The sequence below is a fragment of the Echeneis naucrates genome, chromosome 16 (genome assembly GCF_900963305.1).
Source record: "Echeneis naucrates chromosome 16, fEcheNa1.1, whole genome shotgun sequence".
Classification (NCBI taxonomy): domain Eukaryota; kingdom Metazoa; phylum Chordata; class Actinopteri; order Carangiformes; family Echeneidae; genus Echeneis; species Echeneis naucrates.
Genome location: NC_042526.1, coordinates 4,382,676 through 4,408,372, shown reverse-complemented (window position 1 = coordinate 4,408,372; position 25,697 = coordinate 4,382,676). Strand labels below are relative to the sequence as shown.

The window sequence follows — 25,697 nt, the reverse complement described above, 5'->3', positions numbered from 1 at the left end:
ATGAGTAAATAAACCTACATGAAGCAATCTTGGAGGACACCAGGTGATGGATTTCACAAACAGCTATTGCTGAATTAGAAGATAAATTATTATTAAACTTTGATTGTAATAAATGCCAACTAAGGCAAAGACCAACACAAAAAGTTACTGGTAATTTGTCAATTTTGCTATTTCTACATGAACAGCATTGACATGACAGCTGCCGACAGCAATACTTAACATATTCTCAAGAGCTCGAACCATCACTACACTAAGATCATAGGAGGAGAAAGTGGTCCAATCCTCACGTCCTTCCTTAAAGACTTGCTGACTTTGAGACACATTGCCATTAAATGAAAGAGGGCTTATGGCTGTGTCACTGAAACTACCCAGGGCATGAGGGCTCCTCTGCTAACATCTTGAGTCCTGTTACGACACTAAGAAAAACAGTCAAACACAAAAGGGACAAACCCAAATGTTAACTTTAGAAGAAAAACGATGTTTACATTTGACTATAAACACAGTTCATTGGTGATCTGTGTGTAGTTAGTTGTCCTATGACAACGTGAAATTCAAAATCTGAGCCAATATTACTGTTTCACTTCAAAACACCGAACGAGGGAAGAGTATAATGGAAGTCATATGAATTGTCCCAAACTGACCAGTGAACACCACATGGTGTCAGACTGATGAGGTCAAAAGCTGCCGTCCCCTTCCTCTTTATAGCATTTTAAGGCCTTACAACACATGTGACCACCTATCAGGTGACGACAGTTAAATGTGCCACTGTTCAGGTTTCTTCCACAATCACTGTTTGTCTCCAACACACAGCTTCTTAAAGCCACTTAAATAAAAACACATCAACCAAAATGAGGCACGAGTTCAAATCTAAAACAAAACCAAGTATTTCTCGCTCCGAGCTGGATGAACAAACCTCAGAGATGGACGCCGATCACTGACGTCACCTCCAGCCGTTGAGCTTCAGGTGGTCCCCCGGTCGCCATTTTGGCCGCGCCGGATTACACTCTTGACATCCGGCTAATCCTTGAAATGGTGATGGGATTGAGTGTATTTGAAGATGAGGTCTGAATAACTGCCGAGTTTTATCAATCCACATCCCTCAACCCGAGGCTAGCTTACCTTCTTACTGATTAGCTGGCTAGTTAGCGGCTAAGCTAACTATCCAGGTGCGGTTAGCCCGGACATGCTCATAATGACATGTTTTCTGCCTCCAGGTCCAGTTAGCCGACAAACCGCGTAGAATAATCCCATTTTTGGATGTAAAAAGTAAAAAGCGAATAAGTAAATAAATAAATAAATAAATATTCAGACGCCATGAAGGACACGTCCAGCGGTTCAATTTGGGACAAACAGGTGACAGGGCGGGGTCACCACCCGTGGCCACGCCCACAACTAACAACCTAACGTTTTGTTGACATTTTATTATATATTAATTATAATATATGGTAAAGGGTGACAAACATTTACCCCCACCTCCTCACTAATTCATCAAAAAATATAAATAAATAAATAATTAAAAAAAAATGAAATGAAAATGTGAGTGCAGCCAAGATGATGCAACAAAGTAGGGAGTTCTGTGTTGATGTGAAGTTTGGTCAGGTCGGTGGTTAGACCTGTTGCCTCACAGTGAGAAGCTTCAGGGTTTAATTCCCGGGTCTTGTGCTATAAACCCAAAGCAGGTAAGTCACTTAGATTCTTAATTAATTCATTAAATTAATCCAAGACTACAGCAAAAAGAATAAAAAGCTTATTAAGTTGCTCTACTGCAATATCTACTCAGTTACAATAGTTACAACCCATTTCTGTTCAAGTTTGAAAGTGAAAAAACACAACTATTCATTATATATTTATGTTTAAAGAGAAAAATAATTACTGTTTACAATAAAGAACCAGCCCATCTGCTCACCTCTAAAGCTCTGTAATTAAAACTCTTATCTGCTCCAATTAAATGCATAACAATTAACTTGACTGACACCTCAACTATTTAGTAAAAATAAAAAAAAAAAAAAAAGGATCTCTCATGCCTTTCATATCAACTTCACACGGATGTAACTGTGAGTGATGGCCCTACATACACACGAAATGATACACAAACTCAAGAGATTATAAAGTACAAAAAAAAAATCTTTATTTACAAAACAGACCAATGCCCCTGTCCCACAAACCCCTAAATTCAGTGACTGCTGTGGAATGTTATGTCCATGTCTGTGGCTGAGGTTGGGAATTTACAGAACTGAGAAGAACAACACCCAGTGCAAACCTTCAGGATTCTTCCACCCACTTATTTAGTCTGAGTTCACCCGTCGTCTAATGCCACAAAATGGCAACACTTCTTCTGCGGCCTTGGACGTCTAAAGTCAGTTCTTGTTTGGTTCTCCTGCTAGCTGCAAGTGAGCAGTGTGCTTAAATGAGCGTGGAGCCAACTTGACACTAGCAGGACCAGGGGCAGAGCGGCTTAACAGCACTGGATGAGACTGCACTAGATGCATCATAATAAATCAGTCCAATCAGTACACATTACAATAATAATAACACCATACAAAAAACATTTTCCTGAATCAAAAATGGAGGAAAAATATAAGGAGGATCACTTTTTTGCTAAATAACCTGTTACAGACACTAAAAACATTCCAAGCTTTTACGAGTCTTCTGTCCAAGCAATGTGGAATCAAATCCGCACATACTGTGACGTTTAGGGAAAAACTAGACTTCAGATGTAAAACACCTTTGTAAATGTATTCGCTTGCTCACAGACGATGACAGATGATTTGGACTCAGTACACGTGCTCATAATCTGCAAATGACAAAGCAAAAGCTTCACATCCAACTGTGTGATTTCTATTCACACATCTGCGTGTGAACATTGTTCACACGACTATACGTGTGAACGGGGGTAACTACGACAAAGATTTCAATGGCCGTCACTTCCCATCATGTTCCACTTTACGGTATCTAAAAAAAAAAAAAAAAAGAACAGTGGAGGTGTAGAAAACGCTGACAACATTTTCTGTAGTTTCTTCAGCGTGTGTAAGAGGAATAACGTTGCCCACGTTGTGGGTTACGGCTTATGTGCTTTGAGTTTTGAATGCCATTTTTTGTGTGGTAACATGTTTGACTTGCATTGTAATTGAGCAATGAGTGGAAATTTAAAGCATTTGACGTTCTAATATAATGAGCTGAGCGCGAGTCAGAGAAATCCACAAGTTTGTGTCCTTCAGTGGGCATACTGTGGCACAGCAACAGGTGTAATATTCTTAAAAAAGGTGTATTCATCCATCCCTTCAGATGATTAGAAGGCATAGCGAGTGCGAATGTCCTCAAGTTTCTTGGAGACTTCTGGTGGCGTTCTGTCCAGCTCTTCTGCCACACTCTTCTGCTTATGGGGGTCCATACTGTTAAACTGCTCGCACAGATCTCCATCAATCACATTCTGAAGAAGGAACAGAGTAAAAATGTCACTAATGGTCGCTTATGCTCGAATGGATATATAGAGAGCACAGTTTACAAAGATGATGAACAGATCAGATCACACAAGTAAAAATGTAAAACAGAGAAAAATGACAGCAGTTACCAACCTTAACTGGGAAGTAGTAGGATCTAAAGCTGAGGTGGTCCCTACCACACAGGGGAGGGAATTCAGAACGCATGTGCATCTCTAAATGCTGGAAAAAGTCATGATCCTAGAAAAAAGGAAGAAATAGAAATATTAAGTATAATATAGTATTAAAGCATGAAATATTAAATAGAGATAAAAACAATCTTAACGTTAACAAATGCTAAGGCCACACTCCTGTTTTGGAGCGTGGATGTGTAGTAAATGAATCAGAGCACTATCCAGGTGTGTTTTACCTCATGTGAGGTGAATGGGACCAGTATGCCAATGCCTCCAGACAGCGTGGTGTAGACCAAGGACTCTGAACCTCCAGGAATCAGAGTGGTCTTCTGGAGAGATAACACTGTCTCACCAACATGGTAGTTTACTATAACCTCAGCCTGAAGAGTGTGGAGGGAGAAAAGAACAAAAGTCATGTGTTTTAGATAAGTAAGAAAGACCATATATTGAGCCCATGTGGCTCTTCATTACCTGATATTACTGATTGTAAATTCAGATTTTCAGCTTTACCCAAAAAAAAAAAAAAAAATTCAATCTGTACAAACTGCAAAATAAATTCTCATAGATAGTAATTTCCCCAAGGTAACTTCAAACAAAATGATTGTGCGATAAAACCAAAGCAAGTGGAGCAGAATATTATCTGAACTAATACTTTTTACATCTTACATAAGATGCATACATGTATTTCCCATTGGAACAGATGTGAAAGGTTTTTCTATACAGATCAATGAGCCAAAAAATTTCTGTGTTTCAGAGGACATTTATTCTGCCATCTGCCATCAGTGTGACGAGGAGAATCTAAATATAATTTTCTGATAATTTCATAGCTTTCATACTGTACATGCATTTAGAGAGCTTCTAACTTCAATCTGCAGAAAATAAAAAGAGAGTCCAGTTAAGCAGACAGAAATCAGATTACATGATTATGAAAATGAAATTTGTTGCTTGAAGCCAGATTTTGTCCCAAAATCCTCCTTACTGACAGCTGCATGTATTTAAAGTACATGAACAGTGGACTGTGTGCAAGGCCAGAAAGAAGTCATACACTGCCATCCTTTACCTAGAGGAAATTGATCTGAAATGACAGAACTAATCCAATAACTATCAAAAACAGCAGCTTTGATAGTAATTGGAGGTAATAATCTGACTGTACCTTGGATACAAAGGCAGCATTGGGCAGCATTTAACTATCAGTATTAGTCCCTGTAAATTGCATATCGGACAAAGCATGACAGTGATGCCATGAGGCCAAAAGGCACAAAAGAGGGTAAATTAAAAGGGATGCAAATAGCACAGCTTCCTTCTGATGAGGGGAAATAACAGGACAGAAGGAGACCAACCAGAGAAGAAAGTCATCAAGGTTTACTAAGTAGTGTGGTTAGATACATTCCACACACTGTATACAGAAACCATCACTGTCTTCCTCTTCTCCCTCAGTGGACCATCATCACACAATGTCCCAGGCATCAAGGCCAGATAGCTCTTCGATTTAATTGTTCAGATTTACTGTCTCAACCATCTAATTTAAGCAAGATAGATCACCCCAGCTGTTTGTCTTCAGTACAGAATAATAATGTAAAGTTTGTGGTTTTAGTTATTTACATTACAGCTGTGATCTGTTTCCTCAACTGATATGTGAGCCAAAAGATACAGCACATTGCTTGGTCCCCAACTTTGAAGTTGATCGAACTCTGCATCTCATAGCATCTAGGATTTATCTGTTTCTTCATTAAATGGCCATAGTTACACATCTGCATTGGTGTTGTTTTGACTCAGTAACCCCAGGGTTACCCCCCCCAATGACTGAGGAGGGTATCCCATCTCATCTCAATAATTTTGTAAAATGAGGCATGTTTTGTTCAGAGGCTGTTGTGGCTTATTCCAGCACCATTAAAATATCACCGGGACAACAAAGGCTAAGTGGCTTCCCGCAACTTTCAAACATAATTTGCTTCCTTAGTGTCAGGGAAAGACGGGAAACGTACACAGAATGAAGTGCCTTGGGGAAGGGAAGGTCTCCCATGTCCCATTCAATAAGTGTAGCCTGGAAGGCACGTAACTGAGATTAACTGAAAGATATTTAGCCATAATGACCACAAATTATGTCTGCAGGGAAGAAGCTGAGAAGCTCAACTACAATGCTGTATTACTGCAGAGTGGAATGAATATAATGAAAACCACTGGGTTTATTAGTGTTTTCTGAAAACCTGCATAAACCTACAGGAGAAACCAAATGGGTATTATTAAGAAAAATCATTTCTTTGCCCTAATAACAAGTTTACTTAAATGCAAATTCTGCCATGTGTAAATTTTTATTTACATTTGTAAGGATTTTCTACTGTCGCACAATGGATCTGACACTAAGAGCATGCACAATTTTTACTTGCCAATGAAATTCGGACATTGACAATTAGAAACAACATGAGAGAAATCATCCACATAAGCCATATGACATTTTGCGAGATATCAGGACAGATGGCCCATTCATTTTGCCCCCAAAAAAACTGCTGGACCTCCCTAACCTTGATCTTTTGAGATTCATTAATCAAATAAAAGTGGAATGCATCTAATTTAATGTGAGACAGAATTTAGCTGGGCTATGTATGGGTAATTAAGTTAAACCAGCTAGAAGTGAACACGCACCCAAAATTCTGGAGAAGTTGGCAATACGGGCATCCACACCACATCTATAAACGGACAGTACATTTCCACATTCAAACAAAATTGTCTATCAGTGTGCACTGTGGCCAAAATAGCAGACAAACATTGTGTCACAAAGACAAGTGGGACTAAGTCATAATGTCTAAATTGGAGGGACTTTCCCAGTCTATCTGCTACCTAAACAGTTTTTGACCAGGATTAAATATGGGATGAGTGATGCTGTGTGTGCTAGTTGTGTAGCATTTGCGAATAAGTTAAACTTGTGGTTGACAGTGCTGTGCTGTTTGTGTGACACGTGTGTGCTGTGTCTGTGTGCTTTGGTGGTTGGAAGTCTGAGTGGTGGAGGAAGCAGATCACTCTATCGGGCCTGAACAGTTCTGAGATTTTAGTTGTAGAAAGAACCTCAAAGTCTGAAGTGACTCCTTTGTTGTACTCTCTCTGTGTACAGTGGCCTCACACAGTAGTCAGTTTTTCCCACTTATGACACGCTTTGTCTTGTAGATCTGATCTTAAAATAGCCTAAATGCACCCATCGATCAACACTTTACACTGACAAAATGTATTCAGTCGATTTTTCAAATTAAGGCTAGGCACAGTCTGTTTATTTTATTTATCTTTGAGCAATAACAGCCTATACAACAATGGTAATTTAGCTTGTTTTACCTTCTGTGATGCTCCATTGAGGAGGCCTCTGTCCCACAAAGCTTTGTTCCCTGTTGGGTCTTCATCCACATCATCACTGGTGTTTGGGGGAAGACGCACCTGTGTAAGTGAAATGGAAAAGATGTTTACTCTGATCTTCTTCAAACTTCATACTTTTTTTGTACCCTTTCCATTCTAATTAAATATGATTTTTGCTTATTTTGCAACCATTACATACGACTTTACAGTGTTTTCTGTCTCTTAATAAAAGGTAGAATCTCTAAATTACTCAACCTATAATACAACTATACACAACAATCTTCACTGCACTTACAATGCTGATGTTCCCAAACTTGTCAGCTGAGGCCATGGTGTCATAGTCCAGCAGACAGGCCGTTGTCACCCAACGAGGATATGTGTCGTCAGCAAAGATGATGAGCTGGTTCTCGTTACGTCGGTAACGAACCCAGAACAGACTCTCTTGGACATCAGTCACAATTACACGCTGGCCGATGGTATGGATGCCAGTCACCAGGTTAGGGATGTGCTAAAGGGGAAAGGAATGAAATGGACCTGAATACTGTGACACATCAAGGATTACAAGTGCATTTATCATTTTGTTATTTATTAAACCTAATACATATTCAAACTAACACTCCAGGTGTAAAAGGACTCTGAGCTGTTGTACTTTGGCCAGCAGAGACATGTGTTCCAGCTGCAGCACATATACTTTTGTGTTTATGTGGTCTTTTAAGGCGCGTATGTTGTCTGCAATAAAACAGTCGGAGACATCACCGTACACTAACGAACCCTAACATTTTGTGCAGTTTTCATATTAAACTGCAGCTGTTTTGAGTACACTAAACTCCTCAAAGCCATGAATGGCTGAGTTATTTTCCCACTTGATAATTAATCATTATTTATTTTATTGGGTTACTATAACCAGTTTATAAAACCAACAGGGCCTTTAAAGAAACATGTTAACACATGTCAACTGTACGATACAGACAGGACTGCTTGGCCAGTTGTACAGTGTTGTTCTTCAAGGTCTTCAAAGAGAAACAAGACTTCAAAGTGATAGAAAGGGTCCCGAGAGAAATCATGAATACATTAAGGTTCCTCGTCTTAGCCTTAATTTGACTACACCAGATCACTCTGTCCAGACTGAATGGCTTGCTGTGCACTCAAAGGAGTTTTTAATTAACCTTCAAAATGATTTCCTGCCTCTGTTCATCCAGATTTCTGAGTCTAAATACCTCAAAGTCCAGTTCTCACATCTGGTCATCTGTTTATTTTAAATGAACCCACCTGTAACTAACTACATTGCTTTGTCTGTGATCTTTGGCTTTTTTGCAGACTGTTTATCCTTTTCTTTGAAGGGTCGCCTCTCCACAGTGACAACTCAACCTTTATCTATATGGCATCTCTCAACTGTCAATCAACTCAGACATGTAAAAGCATGAGCTGAACCTGAAATGACAGCTGGCAAAAAAAAAAATAAAAAAAAAATAAAAAAAAAAAAGAGTCCAACCACCTCTGGACTCTTAAATTTTGAAGCCAAGACTTAACATTGTCATGTAGCTTTCATTACTTTCTTTTAAATTAGATTTGCTGAAGCACAGATCCTGAAGAACAAATGTCTGACTGTCCAATCACTTAGTTGCAACTATATATAACCAAGTAATAAAGCCTGTACACAAATGGAGAAGTCTTTTGAGAGTGACCTTGTTCAACCACCATACCAACCACTTTGTCCCGTGGATACATAAATAAAAGGTTTTTTTTACTTCATAAAGGGGCAGTACTTTGACAAGTTATTGCTGTCCTTAGAAAACATTTCTTCTGCCTGACTTAATGTTGCTGTGCTTCAAACCTATATTTAATCTAGAAAGGAGGGGGAACAGGAGGCTGTTTCAATAATGAATTTAACAAACAAAGTAAAACTAGTGCCATGAACAAAAACGCACAATACCGTAAATTGTTGAAGAAAAGGTGGATGGAGTAACAAGTGAATAAAACATTATATCCTAAAAACTTTAGTTCAGTGGATTAGCTTCTTAACAGTGAATACACCTTTAATCTTGTTGCATTCACTTGTACTGTTTTTTTTTTACCAGATAAAGTCCTTAAGAAACATTTGATGAATGCAGGTAAACTTTCTATTGCAAAAAATATCATGGTGGTTGAGACTAATCAAGCATCCTACCAGAGAGGAAATACTGGCAGCTTCATGTTTCTTAGCGTAGCTGCTGCAAAACATAAAACCGAGCTTCAGCAAGAGGTTGATTTCTGTACTGGCTCAGCTGTTCGTCAAAGTGTGAAGGAAGATGTGAATTTGGTGGAAGTTATTGTCTGATTGACAGAAGGTTCCTCAAATCATCTGGCTTCAGTTCAACAGTATGCAGACTGTAATAGCCCATGAGAATGATTGAATTTTGCCTGGATGCAATTGTCTCTAACATCAACAAAGATTTTTCAAGGTAATAGGCAACAGTGAAGTTATGTAGCTCCAGACATACATAACTGACATCATTAAATACATTAAAAGATGTTTTTGTGGGAGCTGCACTGTCAATATACAGGGCATGATGAAGACTAAGCTCATTATGTAGCAGGGCATGGATATTTTTCCAAACAAATCATTTAGGTGGGGGGTTAAGAACAAGGTAGACAGTCTGTAGTCCTATTTAACCTCTTTGAAGTTGGCCTCTGGAGGTGGAAAACAGACAGTATGCATGAAGATCAAAGCGGAGTGAAAAAGACGAATTTCTGAATTTGTTGACGTTAGTATGGTAGGATGGTTGATGTAGGTGAATGCGCACTATGGTACATTTCATAAAGTAGATTAATTGACTTTTAGTTACTTTTCCAAACAGCATATCTACAGATCAAGAGCTCACTCTTTACAAATCAAATTTGTGCTACAATGATTAATAACGGATAGTTATTGGATGTGTATGTGTAAATTTGGGCTCCTCCAAAATGGCGCTCAAAGCTAAAACCCTTAAGAGCTGACTGGACACTTCAGCACTTCAAGCTTGTGTCTTGGCTTGTTGTCTTACCTTGTTCTCACACTTGCGAAGTAGTTTCTTTTTGCCCAAGTCATAGATTCTCAGCAGTTTTCCAACACCCACCAAAACCCGTCCTTGGAAGGGAGCAATGGCCAAAGGTACATCCTCTACAGGGGTCTGCCAATCAAAACACACAGGATTACAGATTTATATGCAGTTCTTTGAAGCAGAAACCGTTCATATTACTTAGCATGTACAAAATCCCCTTTTGGTGAGCTGCAGAGCTTTGTGTGTGGTCCATCAGTGTGTAATGTTAGATGCTGTACTAATATGCCTCATTATAGATCGTCATGCCCACTTTATCCTCTGTTTTAATTTTCTAGCGGATTTTGAAACTTTTGGAAACCAAGAACAAAATGAGAAAATTACCTCCACTGAAAATCCGCCGCTAAATATAAATTACTCAGAAATGTTTGGTTCGCTGTTCATATGGGTGACATATGTCAAAGGTCCAATATGTATGACTCTGTACACATGTCAATAATTGGATGTGTTTGCGTTCTATAGTATGCAGGTATTACAGCAACACAGTTTTATGCCCCAAACAGGATGCACATGGTTGATTGGATCTGTAACCATCGCTTTGCCATGGACAGCTGCAGAGTTACATGTTATGAGCTTTAATAGAGCACACAAAATTTCTGCAGTTGTGTTTATGATTACATAATGGACATTTGACACCGTGTCCAGATCAAGTTAACAGTAATATATAAAGCAGATCATGAAATTCATCCAACTTTATTAAATGTCATGTACCTGTCTGACCAGTAACAGTGTGTCCTTTGACCAGCCCCCGGCAAAAGAGAATAACTTTAGCTAAACTTATGATAGGAAACCACGCTGAAACTGTGGCGATGATCTTAAATCTTAGAAATCTGATTATTTTGATGCAACCTCTTCTCATCTGTCTGTCTTGGAATTAAAGGTGATTCCAACAAAAAGCAGCAGTTTCCACAAAAAGTGGAAATGTAATTTTCTGGGGCCTATAAAAAAGACTGGATAGCAATAGATTAAACAAATGGTGTGCTTTGTAATTACAGTACTACAGAAATGCAGCGATTCTAAAAAAAATTTTTTTTAAATCTTGCATGATCATTAACAGGGAATATTTCTGTAAATTACATTTCTCAAACAAGATTACACTGGTCACAAGTCAAACATTTTAAATAGGTGTATAAGATGTTCTTTTATCACGACTAAAGCTTAACAATCTAAACCTTTCCATTTCCTTTCTGTCTTTTGATACTAAAGCATTCACTTCAGTGCTCGCCATTGCTTTGACTGACTTCCTTTTTAACTGCTGATGTGTTAACCTCTTCATGTGATTGCTCTGCAAATGCCAAAAGCTGCAAATGCCAAATTTAGTTTTTAACTGGGTCCATTAGACTTGTCAAACTCTATACTGCCACCAAAGCTGCACTTTGGCCTCGTGCAAATGTGCCTCTGGAAAGGGTTGGCACCGTGAATTCTGTAACTGCTAAATTTGGATCACTGTTGAATTCTGATTTAAAGTCAATCCTATATATTAACAATAGAAATGGCAAGTGGAGAAATGGTCAATGTTTCTAATAAAGCTAAACACTTGGCTCTTTCCCGAAATTTCTGTCGACACAGTCTTGTCATCGAGCTCTGCAGGGTGGCCTTGCCTCCTGATGGATTGGGTCTAGTTCTGATAATTACTGTCAGCTGTTTTTAAACTTGTACACAAAATGTTTCTTTCCTTCTAAAGAGAAACAACTGAGCTACATTTCACAGCCAACTGTCTTTCCTTTTTCATACATTTTGAAATGCAGTTTTTGCTTTGTAATTGTTTATGGTAGAGCAATACTTTTTGGCGGGGCATAAGGCTGAAACATAATGAAAAAATGAGAAGATGTCTGATAACTTTACCAAAGCACTACAGTTATCCTTATCGCTACACTGTTGCTCCTGGAAATAAAATCAATTATTACCATACTGCCTCGATAAAATGAACAGAAAGACAGGTTAATAGTGGCCACTGATTACAGACAATGCTAGGGCAGGCTTTGTTTCACAGATAAAATACTGCTGTACTATCGGTCAGTGCAGTGCCACTAGACATTTTCTAAACGGTCACATTATAACAAGCACAGATGTGACAGACAGTGCAGATGGCAACAAAAGAAAAGACTTTTGGCGTTAGAAGTGTCTGGAGATGATGATGTCTGGATGATTGGGCAAATATATCAGCTTTGTGCAATTTAATCCATCAGAATTAGTTTTTTTTAAGGGAGTTGATTGTTTGCACATTTTGCTTATTTACATAATTTGAGTCATTCAAGGCTGCAGTTATACTCAACATTTGTTCAAGTGGATGGGAAATTCCTTGAATTGGAAGAAAAGGGAGCTTATACCACGATGCAAAGCAACACTTGTGACTCACTTCCCGTGTTAATCCACATCAGGTAACAACTGCATCTTGGTTGACTAACCCTGATGGCTGACACCCGCCTAGAGTTTCTGGGGAATTGCCCGGGGAAAGATGTGACGTCAGGGGCAGTAACATCTGTGTTTGTGGTCATTTTTTTTTGACTGGTGGTCATATCAAATTGAGACCTGCTAGTATCATTTCAATAATAAGGCATAATTTCACTTGGCAATTCACACCTTCTGCCTTATATGAAATACTATCGTGTTCCAGTCCACATCCTCCAGAGGGAAAATGTATTTTTGGGTGACTGACACCAGTCACATTGGTCACATTGCACTTGAACTCTGCTCTTTGCTTAGTCAGGCTTTAATTACACAACGAACCAACTCTTAACAGTCTCAACCAAAAACCAAATTAAAGCTCTGGATCAGCAGGATCAGGCCAAGATAAGAATTAACAGGAACGTCTAAGTTTTGCGCAATAGCCCGGTAAACAAGAAATGACAGCAATGTTTTGCACTCAAACCATCTGGACTTAATAAATGTTCCAGTTTTCTCTTTTCTGTAGCCTGTTTTATTGGAATGAGCAAGCTTGAGTAAGTTTCAACCCAGTTCCATGTTCTTGAAATGTATTGCATGTAATAAAAATCCACAGAAGAAAGTAAAGAAAATACACAACAAAAACATAATAGACATAAGACATAATTTCAGATCAGTTCAGTTCAGTCAAACCTACCTTGTGCACAAATTCCAGCTTCTCCCCTCCACCAGTAAGCCTATAGGTGTAGATAAAACCACCAGCCACCGATCTGGGGTTGAGTATCATGTCTCTGGCAACACCAACCAGAACATACCAATCATCTCCTGTGTTGGTGAAACGACACACTGCAACACTGGAAAATATCAAACACAAAGACAGTTACAAGTGGGCGCCAATTAAATGAAACTACAGCAAAATTATATACAATGATAACATGCAAACACGCTGCTTAGGCTTCATGTATAATGAGTATGCAATACCAATCCGATACCTGCTGTCACTGTGACAGGTGCAAGTTAAATTTGGTGAGTGAAGAAACAGGCTGATAAGAATCTAAGGAATCCTGGAGGTAAATTCTCCATCAGTGCAAAAGGAATAACAAATAGGAACCCAACCACACCAATGAATCACTTTAAAGTTAAAGGTATTTCACAATGGAGCCTATTTCTCACCTCTTCCCAGTGTTCTGCTTCTGTACACACTATGAAACCAAAACCTCTGAAGTTTATCGATTCCAGAAAAATTTATGAACAAATCAGCCGTTTGAACTGGCTCTTGCTCACCTGAATGCAGCTTCATTCTGCTCCAGTTGCACCTGGTCCAACGTGGAACCCTGTATGGGGTTGACCAGCCGCACAAGTGAGGCCCACTGTCCAGCTCCTGCTTTAGGTGCACCAAAAATGGCCTCTGGAAGATTCTCATTCAGGAAGGCAGCGGCCATCTCAGCAGCCAGTTCTCTTTCATCCTCGCCAGCAGCTTCCACCATCTCCTACAGAAGCACCAGCATCACAGAAGAGGAGAAGACAGCTTTACAATTGATCAAATTAAGCGTATGAATTTGAAAATTGAGGGCTCAAATTACCAGTAGTCAAAGCAACATGACAGCAGATGTTGTGCAGCTCTGCAAGTTCTGCATGGTGAGACTTAACAGTGTTTACTCCAAGTATTTTCTACTAATAATCAGCTGCGCATGTAAGTGGTTACCTGTTAATATTGGCTCATGTATGTTAATGCTGAAGTGTTTTAGCGTGATGCAGTTTTGACAGGGAAGTAAAAATTATTGAAATTATTTTATTTAAAACTAAAATATAGAAGTGTGGATGTAGCCTCAAGTTTATGACTTGGGGCTTCCCTTTTTTCTTCTCAAACAAATGAGATCCAAATTAATCAGGACATATCTTGCTTTTCTCTGATCCTGTGAACTTGCAAACTAAAAAAAAAAAACAAAAAAACAAAACAAAACTGGAGAACTGCCCATGGCGGATTCCTACTCTGAACACAATCCATCACCAAAAAGAAACACTATAGGACATTCTTGTTTTGGCTTAAAATGTAGGCGGTCCAAAGAAATACTTAACCTGAGAGATCTTTGGTCTGGGTGACCGAACACATCAAAAGCAATAACACCCTGTCAGCAACAGCGAGCTATTTTTGATTATACTGTTTGCCTTGTCTGGCACTGTTGCAGGTCAGTTTTCAGGTGCAAGGTCAGCAAGTTCTCCTACACATGGTACACCAATCAATGTACAACAGTCAGGGAGAATGAGGTAATGTAGCTTTTCCAGTTTTCCATCATCAGACCATCATCTCACAGACACTGCATTTCATACCTCAGCCATCTGCTGCTTGCGCTGAGCTTTGGTCGCCTCAGTGTAGGCGTTGTGGTCAGTCTCAATCAAAATTAAGTTGTTTGTCTCCGGGTGAATAACAAATTTCCTCGGGGTGCACTGGAGAGGAAAGGCCACCTGGTTGAAGACAGCCCCTAACTTCTCCAAAGCCAAAATTCTGCCAGACAGACAAGAAAAATAAGGAGTGGGCAAAAGACTGTAACAAAAGTGATTTCAAATTTTGATTAGTGTTTCCCCGTCATCTGTCTCCCACTACCCCTAAATTAACCAAATGTTTTTTTTTACTACATATTCCTTGGTTTAATTTTAGCTCAGGTTAAGCCTCAACTGTGTTTAGTGAGTGTTCATAAACGTACAAACGCCGGAGTAAAAGAGAGACAGATTGACAACTTATAATTTTAAGTGCAATAAAACATTTCAACAAACGCTGTGAGTAGTCAGATGGACTGCCAGCCTCCCTGCTGTCTGTCCTCCCACAAACCATTACGCACTGCTGCCTAAGTTACAACCACTTATCTAACTGAAGTGTGTATCCATACCGCAGTGTGTTGGTGGAGATGGCCACGATACCTTCTGGACATTGCTCAGAGGCAAAACCAGAGGCATACTCCAGGGTCTCATATGACAGAGGGGTCAGATGGAACCGAGACTGGTACGAGTAGCTGAGCCAGGAACGACTGGACATTGCCAGCACCTGTCAATAAGAGGAAAAAGATTACACTTTATAGCAACAGCAGGCAATTGTTGTCACAAAAATTCACAACAATTTATGGCGGAGTAGTTACATGGTTGTTTGATCTTTTAAATGACAAAGCAACAAGTTTTATGTTAAAATTCACACAGTTACATTCACATGTGGTGCGTTTTATGTGTGCTTATTTGTGGTGACAAAATATCAATATTGGAATATATTGTATAACCTTATCAATACATCAATGATAACAGGTTACCTGGCCCCAAACATTAATATGTGTATCTGAATTCTCGCTGGAGGTTGTTTGAAACAGAGCCAGCAACCTGTAAATGTGAAGACATGCCGTTTCCAGTTTTTCATGTAGCTCATAGCTATGTAGTGTAGCAGTACGCTAAAGTAGTTTTTCATTTATTGCCAAAATGAAAACATTAAATAATACAATTCCCCGAACAAAGGATGTTTTTTAAATAAAAACATACCTGGGTCTAGGTAGGAAAATAAAAAAATAAGTAATAAATTAAAGATCAATTAAAGTGCAGCGGGTAGAAAATACTGTAAGAATTTTCAATTTCACATTCAAACCGCTGAAATGAAGAACAAACGAGCGGAGAGATAGCACCACGTGACTCGATTTATTAACCTTGGACTGGGGTGTTAGATGAATTAACTCAAATTTGCTTGGGTAGGTCAAGCACAGTGAGGCGGGTCTGTGCTACATGCTAAACGGGGTTTTTGCAACATATGGGGCTTTTGATAATGCGCCAGAAGAAACAAGGATGGGCAAGTACTTCCGCTTTGCTTTATGGTAGTAACATTTTCGGTACTTTCAGTACACGTGTGTATTCGTACCCAACGCCCTGAACCGAGCAGTTTGGTACAAATACACGTACCGTTACACTCCTAGTTTTTACAGTTCTTTTTTGACAGAAGTGTGTTTTTCATCGAACACTTCACAGAAGTGTTCTGCTTTCTGCCTGCTCAGATTTCTGCCAGCTTGTATTGGAGCGTTGAGACACTGGACATGTACAGGCTGCAGTCAGTGTGGGTGAGTGTGTTAAAGAAGCACTGACTCTTTGCACATTACTGTGAAACTGATACTGATAGTGAAGAAATACACCACCACCACCACATACAGGTGTACTTTTTCCCCTTCACAGGTTGCGATCCCTTCTAAATGACTGTCTGCCCAGGTATGAAAACCCCAAGAGTTCAATGAAAATGCATGAGTCACGTACAGCTTCCTGTCCCTGCATCCTGACTCTGAAGAGTTTGACAGGTCGTGACCCCAGGTAGCGTGTTCTTGTGTCTGACAGGTCACCGGTTACCGGGTCCAAAACTGTCCTGAGCAGCACACCGTTCTGATAAAAGATATCAAACCACAAACAGACACACATGGGATTTGGTGAAATGCTTTAAAATGAAATATCACTGCAAACTGCCACAATGTGGGCTCAAAAATGTGAAATGTTGACAGACAACATCTTATTTTGATAGCAATTAACGTTTTAATTCCAAACTGTAGACGTGCTTCGAACTGAAGGTAATTTCTTGATTGAAGTTCTGGTTACACAAAACAAACTAGAGCAAATATTTTCACAAGAGAACATTGTGCAGTCATTGCTGGCAAAAGAATACTGTCCAGTTCTCTCTCAATCACCCATGAGACAACTAGTGGACCGCACCCCCCTAGTTGTCTGCAGAGGCATTGCAGGCATTGAATGCATTCTGTAAAGCAGTTACAACGAGCAAGTCATGACATTTAGTTCAATCGTAACATGTAAATTTAACTGTTAGATTTTAATATGTTTGAAATGCATTCAGGTAATAAAAAGAATACCTGAAGTCCTATGTTGAGGTAAAGGAATCCAATGGTTCCTTTTTCTCCAAGCTCGTCCTGTTTCTCGACCCCTCCCATCTCCACGATACACAGACTCTCAGGCTGTGCTGGCAAGGCCTGCATACTCAGTGGCTGCAGGCAGTCCTGAACATGATATAGATTTAGAGAGTTAACACTATTTCATCATAGAGAAGGTTCTCAAGATACAAAGCAATTTAGAAGGAGTAAAATTTTATGCTGCATTTTGTAGTTTACCCTTAAGGCTAGGTGTAACAGTTACAAAAACAAACACAGATAAAATAAACAACTTAGTTTTAGCTGATAGAGATTCCTTTCATTCAGAGGAACGAATACAAATGGTTACAAACTATTTCTTACTGTGTTCAGATAATATTTATTCATCTGCTAAATTACTTCGACAACAGAAACGATAAACTACAAAAGAAAACAAACCCTAAGACTATATTTCACTGACAAACTTGTGTGTCTGTTTATACCGAAGGGTCCAAGGAGATGATTCGAACAGTGTTGTCAACGAGTCCAACAGCCAGGAATCGAGAGCGTTGCTCACCAGGAGGGACGTTCGCCAAGCTCATGCAAACAACATCTGCAGACATCTCCTTTCGCTCTGTGTACTCATTGAGCTGACCAGACTAGAGAAAGGACAGGGAATGAGACAAAGTTTTATATAGCTCAGTCATCTCACCTCTCTCCTGAGAAAGATTTAGTTTTAATCTTATTTGGATTTATTATCATACTCTTCAGAAAAAAGGAGCTTTATCATCAAATCAGCCATCTTTTTTTTAACACAATGAGGCCAGTTCAATAAAATAATGATGACCAATGTCTAAAGCATGCACTATGAACTATCAAGCGCTGAGCTTGTATACATCAGAAACTTTCAAAAGGATGATCCATTTTTACACTAACCAATTTAAAACTGATTTACTTTTATTACAAAACAGAATCATCTTTTCACCTGGCTGTAATGCAAATACAGGCTAGTCAAAAACAGATATGTTGTCTGCCACAATATTTAATATTAACCTCAAAAATTGTTTAGAAGGTGGAAAATTTCTAAAGTATAAGCCCTTACCGGGTCCATCTCAAAGTAGACCAGCTCCCCTCCAGTGAGGGCGATAACCACCTGCCTCTGATTAACTGCACAGCGGACGATTGTTTTTTTACCAGGAGTCTTCCACTCATTCACACGCTTGTCTGCTCGGATGTGGCGGATGCCGTCTGGGTACACCTGTGTGAAGAAATAGGCAAAGAAGGACTGAAGACGGATGTTTTTTACCAATATGTTCATAATGAAACAGCCGCTTATTATTATTATTATTTCATGTATTATTTATTTAATTCTAATCTAGAGTCAGAAATATCTGAGTGCCATACAAAAGGTCTTAAAAGATCATCTGAATACCTTGAAGACATTACATAAGAGTTAAGTGGACCCAAAGTGATTTAGTAATGTGTCTTTCACACAGATTCAGAGGTGAGGCGGTGAGGGCATATCTAATAGCTAACAGCAACAAATTCCTAAAAAACTTCTGAAGCAGCAGCTATTCATTGGCTGATCTAAGAGACCATGAGGTGAAGACAGTTTGTCACAGAAGATAGAGCCAGACCAGTTGCAGCCTTGAAAACAATGAGCAAGGCAGTAAATTGGCATAAGATATTACAAGTAATTGTTTGGGTTCATCTCCAACATATTTGTAATGTGTCTTTAAGTATTACCAGCTAATTAAATAAATGTCATTTAACAAAACAACTTTTATACTCATTCTTAATTTGAAACAAACCAACTTAACACTTGTTCCTAAAAAGTAGAACATTAAGTAAAAACATATATATATATATATATACACATTTTTTACTAAATAAAAAAAATATAAAGGCAGTTTTCCCCATTATTTACAAAATCTGTGAAATAGTAATGAAATTAAATGGGCGGTGTGAGAAAAAACCGCGCTAAAGGTACATCTCACTCACCTGCACTAAAGCATCTTCCCCCAGCAACGAGCAGGAGAGAGTGGGCGTTGTTCCCAGAAACCCAGAATCTGTCACCTCCTCTACAGTCTCTCCGATGGACAGAACCAGAGTGGCATTGACGAAAGACACAATGATGTAGGCGTCAAACTCGTCTTCGGATTAAAGAGAAAACCATAAGACAAGCGAAAATTGATTAGAAAATTATGCTGATGGAAGCAGCTGAGTGTTTCGGCCACAGGTTAGACTTGAACACAGCCCAGTGCAGTTCAGGTTAAGACTTATTGGTATGTGCTGTACCAGGTGAGCCACTGAGTAGAAATGTGATGTCTTGCATAACCAAAAATAGCAATTGGAAACAATAAATCAACAAAAATTTGTAATAGAAATTGTTTTCTTTTACATTCATTCAATCTGTTTTCAACTTGTGGTTGAAACACACAAAGTTCTTAACATCTTCTTCAGACCTGGAAGGAAGGTAAGTAGTTCAGGTTGAGGGTTCACCTTCATTACCGCACTCACTTCCTTGACTTTTAAGTGTGTCTGTCAAAAAACAATCAGAATCTTTTTCCCACCAGATGATAGAAAAACTATCAGAAGGCAGAAAAGCAGACAAAGGAGGAGTTTAACCTGGCAATAAACTACTCCATGTCACAGCTGAAGTTGAACCAAACAAAACTGATGTAACTAAACTCTGTTTGCATAAGGTCTTACTAATGCTCAGTCAAACAGGAACATTTGAAAGTAGAGCAGCAGAAAACGCTTCCATTAAACGAGAATATACATCCTCAGCTTCCCATTCATATTATTGTATCAACCCGAAAATCCACCCTGATGAGCGTGAGTTACTTTCAGATAATTGTTTTGAATAAAACAGACCAACTTATTACTTTTTACCAGGGTCCTGATGAAATTTTTTTCAGAGAAAATCACTCAATCAATCACTGAGCATCGTCCTGAACTTAGTCCTCTATTCCCCTGTATGGCACACATGAACTTTCCCTCCCTTACCAACTCAGACCTGACTAATCTCTGCCAGGTGTGGTTGCACTGTGACAAAATGTAAAAAGCACCACTTCTTGGAAATGTACAACATGAGAAAAGGCATAAGAAAGAGCATATGCGGGGAAAAAAACTGAACATCCAAACATTTGTTTCCACACACAAACAAAAAGCACCATTTTCTCCAGGAAAGTGAGGTATTTGTCTGAAAGGCAAAAACATTCACCAATCTTTCCAATCAAATTTTGTGAAAAATTAACAGCGGTGTCTATAAAAGGAACATTGTTACCTTCAACATGTCTGCGCACGGTCCACACAGCATTGGGGTTACCGGGCAGCTCTGACACAGCCATCTCTGAAACCTGATTAAGACGAACAAAGTAGGAAGAGATTACATATTTCATCATGATATTTTAACAACTTGGCCCAAGAATGTATAATATATAAATATATATAAAAAAATAAATAAAAATAATCTAAAAAAATAACACTCCTGAGATCACATTATGTTAACTCTCTCTTTCTGATACCATGCAGACACAGATTACATTGTGAGTGATTTTAGAACTTAAAATTAGTCTACACAAAAAATTTAGAACTCCTTTTGTTCTTTGTTTGTTTACTTGGTTATAATACAAATATAAACTGACGCTAGAGGAAGATATGGACATCATCATTAGAGTAATGTTTCTGTATTCGTTAAGTAGCGCAAGAGTCAGAAAATCCCACACATATAACCAGTGATAATTTGTAAAGTTCACACGCAGAAAGTGACACAAATAGGTGAGAAAGTATAACATGAAAACAACAGATTCAATTTGTGCTGTGATCAGAGACATTTACATAATCTTCAACTCTTATTCAGAGAAGAGACATGAAAACACTCATCACTTTCACAGCCAGCAGAGTGTTTGTGTACCTGTATACGTATGTAAACGTGTCTGTGTATATACCTCCAGTCCGTGCCGTAGGACCCTCAGAGTTGACCTTGGTCCTCGTCCACAGGCCACATACAGCTGAGGTGTGTCTTCATTGGCCAAATCAGAGATCTAACAAAAACAGGATGAGAGTAAACAGTTAGCTGGTAAAAATGATTTTGTTCAAATCAAAATGAAATAAGACTTAGAGCACAATGTGAAAGACCACAATCTTTTTACTTTCCTGTAAATAAATGTGTAGCACACTTACTTGACAGGACATGATGGGTGATAAGTTCTCCTGTTCATCAACCAGCACCAAGTTTTTCAGGGGACGGGGCTGGAAAAAGAAGGTGTCTCCTTCTTCCAAAGGCATTGCAGATGAGAACTCTGGCTCATCATCATCATCACCCAAGTGAGCGATCTGGTACAGATAACTAAAGGGAAACAAGAAGAAATGCATGACTATAACAAGCAAGACAGAAAGACAGAAGAGAAACTGTTTAACAGAATTTACAAAAGAGTAAACAAGGCAACTCACGGACAGCCTTACACTTACTGATTTCCAAACTCTGACGAGACAAACAGGAAGCCTGTCTTCAGGACACACATAGCTGCTGCCACAGGGATCGTGTCAAAATACTTCAGCCTGATTTCTGTTACCTACAATACAACCCAGGCTTAGTAAAAACACAATGCTTTTCCTACAACAGCAATTTGGCTATGTGACTCTAGTAATATCTGTCAGAGAAGTTTTCAAAGGATGACTAGTGATAAAAAATAAATAAATAACGAGTTAGTCAGTATATACAGTTTCCATTTGTGCTCACCATTTCTTCGTCTGTTTCCAGAGTAACCTTAAAAATGTCTCCCTGCTCAGTTTGAGCCAGGAAGAAGAACATGGACTTGGTCTTGTGAGTAGCTGAACACACAAATATCATGCCACGCTCCGGGTCATCCAGATCATTCTGTAGGAAAAACGGGTAATTGGGATGAATGGAGGTGCACAAAGAGAGAAAATGACCCAACATGGAGTAATAAAATACATTTTGCTGTAAATGAAAATTCACATAAAAATCAAGAATCGTGTGGACTTTCAAATCATACTACACATCACAACTTGTTATATACTTGTATTATTATGTAGGCTCACCCTGCGTCGTGGGATGGGACAGCGAATGTCTGGCTGGTCTCCAAAATTCTTGTAAGTGATATAGTTTTCAGAGCAGATGAGAACTCCACTGGGCCCATCTGAACCACCAGGGACTAAACAGGAAGGAGCAATTAGTGAACCATGTTTTTTTTTTGGGACCAGTTTTACATTCAGTTTCTACTTACTACTTTTTCATATGTGGATTTTATGCTTGTGCTGAGATCAGAGATGTTGAAGCTTTCTCCAGAATAACTCAGAGAAGAGACATGACAAACTCATCATATCTGCAACACTTTGTTTGAAATTTTAGAACTTTGTCCATACAAATCCTGTATGAAAAATGTCCTTATTTCAAATAGCTCCCGCTAATGTCATAGACTGTCTTCTGCTGTGTACTTCACCATGTTCTTCCTATCTACAGTGAGTGACAGCTGCTTCTACTTCCTGCCAGCCCACTAATGCAGCAGCTGGAAAGTCATGTGCCTATTGTTGGAAACCTGATATGCACAACCACATGCATTAAATGCCTACCAGTGATGAGGAAATTTCCATGCTCCTCCAAAGCCTCACTGTACTTGCGGACCACATGATTCAAGCCGAGGTCCAGCTCATAAAAGGTCAGGGTCTGTTGTGTGTTGGCAGCAGCTTCTCCTGTTGGGTCATTGTCAGCTTCCTGGAAACATCAACGGGCAGTTTTAGAGACCTTCAAAGTCTTTCCATTATCAGGCATCAACTTTGAACTCTGTAGTAATTATACTTCACCTTGAAAACAGTAAATTAAGATAATCAGAAGGTGCTGAAATCAGAGGTTTTAACTGTGACAGAAGAGACCTGAGCAGCTCATCACATCTATAGTAGTGTGGTTTGTATAGCATTCAATGAGATTTTACACACTTCAAGTCATAACATCCAGTTTTCATTAACTCACTTCATAGTCCATCTCTAAGCAGGCAAACATGGGATTTTCAAAGCCAACATCGACGCCAACTACATGGTACACCAGTGTGTTTGCTTTATGGGCTTCAAGTGGAGATGAGATGGTCAATCTAGCAGCTGCATCCCGATTCAGAATATAAACCAGCTTCTGTTTCTCAATTGCTCCTAGAGAGAAGAACAATGACACACATCCAGAAGTCCTAAATTAATGAAAGCTTTAGTGTAAAAAATACATTATAGTAATACAATACTTATTTTTGCTGCGTCATTGTCAGATATTCCTGGAAACAGTCTAATCCCAATCCACTTCTCTGTACAATTAATTTCTCCTCTACTTGCTGATAAAGGGATCAACATCCAGAAATAAGAGCTTGGGGATGCCTGCTGTGTATCAGACTTGTAGGTCCAGCTAATGGTGGCTGGCTACATAAAATCTTGGTCTAACCAACATGGTACAATAATAAAATATTAATTACTACTTTCACCAACTAGATTTTTCCATGTAAATTACTAAAGGGAGCAACATAAAATTATTTTGTCAACTAATCATAGTAATAAGGTTTGGACTAGACATTATTTTGATTCTAAAAAGGGACATTTTAAACCATCTTCTATCACCAAACTTCTTACCCCATCTCTAGTCAGCAGACCAGCTGATGGTGTCATGGCTTGTGAAATAGGATTTATAATTAGGGCTTGAAGACACTAAAGACAGCTGTGATCTATCCGATATGAAGCAATTCTCATCTGGGTCTACTTCTCACAGCATAAGCAAATATGTTAATGCTTTCAGTGTTTCCTATGCATAGGCTCTTTTTGGACGTAGGCAGACCATTCAACCTGTGGAAAACATTGTCTTGATATGAATTCATACCTATCATAACAGCTCGGCCTTTTGGGTCAACGGCCAGAAATTGTCCAGGAACAATGCGACGACATCCACTCTTTCCAAACGTTTCCTGGTGGATCTTCTCAAACATGTTTTTCGATGGATGATATTCCAGAATAACAATACGACCACTGTCACTTCCCACAACAATGTAATCTACAAACAGAAATACATGGCATGCAAAGTTTGTCAGAGTAAAATCCCCACACTTTCCTTTAAAACCCAGCTATTTACCAGTATTTTTGAGGTATCAAAATCCACACCGAGCTCACCCCATCATTAAATGAGAGAAAATTAATTTTGAAGGTTGCTTTGAATAAATGCAATGTATACACGTACCTTTAGTTCCTCCAGTGAGTCTGAACGCCATCAGGGATCTTATGATGCCAAACACTTCCACTGTGAGCAGAGTGTGCACTTTTCCTGTGTTGGCATCTGGTCGCAATAGTTCCAAGATCTTTCCCCTTGAAACAACAATCTCTTGCATCTTGGTTCCTGCCAAAAGAGAACCAACTCAACGGTCAGCATATTTTGTTTGTCTGGCAGGCAGACAGATTAAAAGCACAGGTATTCAAGCTGAACATTAACAAAAAAAAAAACATCAAGCGTAAGCATGTGCTAGAGGGAAAGATAACATCCTGGGGTGGCTCACCTGAGAAGTTTCCATGGATGGCATGGGTGATGCCGGTGGCCCGCTGCAGGGTGAGGTTGTACAGAAACATGGCTCTCTTTCAGCAGCTTCCCCTTAAGACTTTTCAAGGGCAGCAAACAGGGCAAGTAGCCTCTCAAAACTATTGCAAAAAGAAAGGAGAGAATCAGCAAATAGACGATTGGAAACATCTACCTTTCTGAATTAAAATAATAATCCCAGTAAAATATGCCAAAAGCATAATCAAATTGAGAAGAAAGTAACACTGTGGAAGGAATAGCTGCTTTCAAAACTAACAAATTAAAAACAATAAGACTATATCAACTTACTGGCAGGTTAAATTAACAGTTGGACACAAAACGATGTAGTTTACATGCCTGCAAGTGCTGGCTATCGCTAACGTTAGCTAGTTCACTGCGCGTTAGCTTAGCAAGGGGCAAAATAACTTTCATTATTGACTTAGTTGAAGTTAAGATCCTGGGTTATATCTGCAATTACTAAAACGTCAGTTTTAATTCCTGTTTGAAAGCTTTGCAGGGAAAAAACAGCGGGCACATCTTGCTTTTAGCCAAAACGGCTTTGTATGTAAACTTGTATACAGCGGGCTAATAGAAGCCCATTCATACAAAGCGCCAATTTTTTTTTCCTGACGCATCCTGTTTTCTGTCTTATTAAGAGGCTACATCGTGCAGTTTTCACATACATACCGTGCCCGTTTAGTGGCGGACAAGCCAAAGATTTATGGAATTAAATATTTACCAGCTTTTTATTCAAGATGATTCAGATTTCAGGCGGATAAACTTCCATTTGCTCATTTACTTTTTCTGCAACCCAACGAAGAGCCGCCGTCCGGGGTCCTTCG

General features: G+C 39.1%; 1 protein-coding gene across 1 annotated transcript; it reads right to left on the bottom strand.

Annotated features, from left to right (window-relative positions):
• Positions 1-2,106: 2,106 nt before the first annotated feature.
• On the bottom strand, positions 2,107-25,697 carry sf3b3 (splicing factor 3b, subunit 3). Its single transcript, XM_029523647.1, has 27 exons — positions 25,595-25,697; positions 24,839-24,977; positions 24,526-24,681; positions 24,172-24,342; positions 23,290-23,462; positions 22,893-23,034; positions 22,362-22,474; positions 22,039-22,176; positions 21,768-21,871; positions 21,480-21,645; positions 21,245-21,340; positions 20,581-20,653; positions 19,293-19,444; positions 18,394-18,549; positions 17,795-17,950; positions 17,298-17,441; positions 16,696-16,818; positions 15,306-15,460; positions 14,749-14,923; positions 13,702-13,907; positions 13,115-13,271; positions 9,979-10,104; positions 7,251-7,463; positions 6,938-7,036; positions 3,850-3,993; positions 3,576-3,680; positions 2,107-3,430 (listed from the first exon to the last, which is right to left on the bottom strand). The coding sequence occupies exons 2-27, from the start codon at positions 24,906-24,908 to the stop codon at positions 3,290-3,292; spliced, it is 3,654 nt and encodes a 1,217-aa protein (XP_029379507.1). The 5' UTR covers positions 24,909-24,977; positions 25,595-25,697; the 3' UTR covers positions 2,107-3,289.

What these genes read in the sequence shown, in the direction of transcription:
- sf3b3 (XM_029523647.1), bottom strand. Translation starts at nt 24,908, where the DNA reads ATGTTTCTGTACAACCTCACCCTGCAGCGGGCCACCGGCATCACCCAT. An exon ending in CGTGCGCAGACATGTTGAAG is followed by an intron (nt 19,445 to 20,580) that starts GTAACAATGTTC and finishes TTTAATCCGAAG; the next exon opens with ACGAGTTTGACGCCTACATC. An exon ending in TCAATGGAGCATCACAGAAG is followed by an intron (nt 3,994 to 6,937) that starts GTAAAACAAGCT and finishes CACACTCTTCAG; the next exon opens with GCTGAGGTTATAGTAAACTA.